Consider the following 1541-nt stretch of genomic DNA (forward strand, 5'->3'; position numbering starts at 1 on the left):
TCTTTAGTGGATTTTTATAACGGTTATATTTCATTGATTTGCTGATTTCTTTTTTCAAAAACACATGTTCTTTATGTATATATATTTGATTAAAAAAATGCATCATCATTATATCTCCTCATCTTCTTTACAAAAAAAAATAACATAAAAATAAAAATAAAAATAACAATAGAATAAACTTTAAATATGCTTTTAAAATTTATAAACACAAAGTCAAAACAAAATCTTAAATTTAAATTGTTTTAAAAATAAAATTAATTAAAACCAAAAGGACCATTGGCAAAATTTCCACAATTTTTTAAATTTTTAAAAAAATCAATTATCCAAATCTTTCAAAATCATCAGCTTTACACGACAGTCACCGCTTCCAAAGTATCACGCGAAAGTAACACTCTTTCCCCAGCCGTCCATTTGTTTAAATCCAACGGATACGATCTCGATCCGGGTCCTTCAATCTTATTGGTTACAGCTCAAACAAAGAACTATATATATCGCTCACCCTCTCTCTCTTTGCATCTCTCTAATCTCATCTTCTCCAAAGAGCTTGCGTTGGGGAGCAATGGCGGGCAGAGGCAAGACTCTCAACTCCGGCAAGAAGGCGGTGTCTCGGAGCAGCAAGGCCGGTCTCCAGTTCCCCGTCGGCCGTATCGCTAGGTTCCTGAAAGCCGGCAAGTACTCGCAGCGCGTTGGCGCTGGTGCTCCCGTCTATCTTGCCGCTGTTCTTGAATACCTCGCTGCTGAGGTTTGTATCTCCTTCTCTGATTCTCTCATGTCAATTAGGTCTAAATTTTTCTTGATTTCTCTTGGATTTAGGTTTTGGAGTTGGCCGGAAATGCGGCGAGGGACAACAAGAAGACGAGGATCGTACCGAGGCATATCCAGTTGGCGGTAAGGAACGATGATGAACTGACGAAGTTGTTGGGATCTGTGACGATCGCTAATGGTGGAGTGATGCCGAACATCCACAACTCGCTGCTGCCGAAGAAGGCTGGGGTGAAGGCTTCTGCAGTGGCTGAGGATGAAAGCTGAGGATTTTTAGGTGCTGGCGTGCTCTCTCTGATCTTATGTCTTCCTGGGGTTAGGGTTAGGATTAAGATTAGGGTTTGTTGATACTGTGAATATGGTTTGAATTTAAACTTTTTGGGATTTGATATGCTCTTCTGATTATCTTTTTAGTGTTTTATAGAGACTTTTTGAAACTAATGAAATTTGTTTTGTTTTTGGTGCTTATTTGGGAATGAAAATCATTTTTTATTATTATTAATTTTGAGGGAGTTTGTGATGGAGATTGTTTGATTGAAAGTGATGGTTTTTTTTCAATGGATGCTTGTGTTTTGTGTTCTTCTTTCCTTTTGTAAGGAGAAAAAGGAAGTACTTTTGTCTTTTCGTTTAGATAAATGCTTTTTGAAGAAGCATAAATAAGCGTCCTTGATGGTACTGGCAAAATAAATACTTATTATTTTCAAATGTGAACATTTGCAAAGATGTGTAGTTGGGTTAGAAGTTTGAATATTTATTGGAGAAGTACTACCAATATCTTG

At 37.1% G+C, this 1541-nt stretch overlaps 1 protein-coding gene across 1 annotated transcript; it reads left to right on the forward strand.

The window, feature by feature from the left end:
- Positions 1-507: 507 nt before the first annotated feature.
- LOC120269126 (histone H2A.6-like) lies at positions 508-1228 on the forward strand. The gene is made up of 2 exons (XM_039276411.1): positions 508-742; positions 814-1228. The coding sequence occupies exons 1-2, from the start codon at positions 560-562 to the stop codon at positions 1027-1029; spliced, it is 399 nt and encodes a 132-aa protein (XP_039132345.1). The 5' UTR covers positions 508-559; the 3' UTR covers positions 1030-1228.
- Positions 1229-1541: the final 313 nt, after the last annotated feature.

Source organism: Dioscorea cayenensis, chromosome 9 (assembly GCF_009730915.1).
Source record: "Dioscorea cayenensis subsp. rotundata cultivar TDr96_F1 chromosome 9, TDr96_F1_v2_PseudoChromosome.rev07_lg8_w22 25.fasta, whole genome shotgun sequence".
Taxonomy (NCBI): Eukaryota; Viridiplantae; Streptophyta; class Magnoliopsida; order Dioscoreales; family Dioscoreaceae; genus Dioscorea; species Dioscorea cayenensis.

Excerpts from the sequence above, each read along its gene's own strand:
- LOC120269126 (XM_039276411.1), top strand. The coding sequence starts at position 560 with ATGGCGGGCAGAGGCAAGACTCTCAACTCCGGCAAGAAGGCGGTGTCT. Across the intron at positions 743-813 it reads TTGAATACCTCGCTGCTGAG|GTTTTGGAGTTGGCCGGAAA; the intron begins GTTTGTATCTCC and ends TCTTGGATTTAG.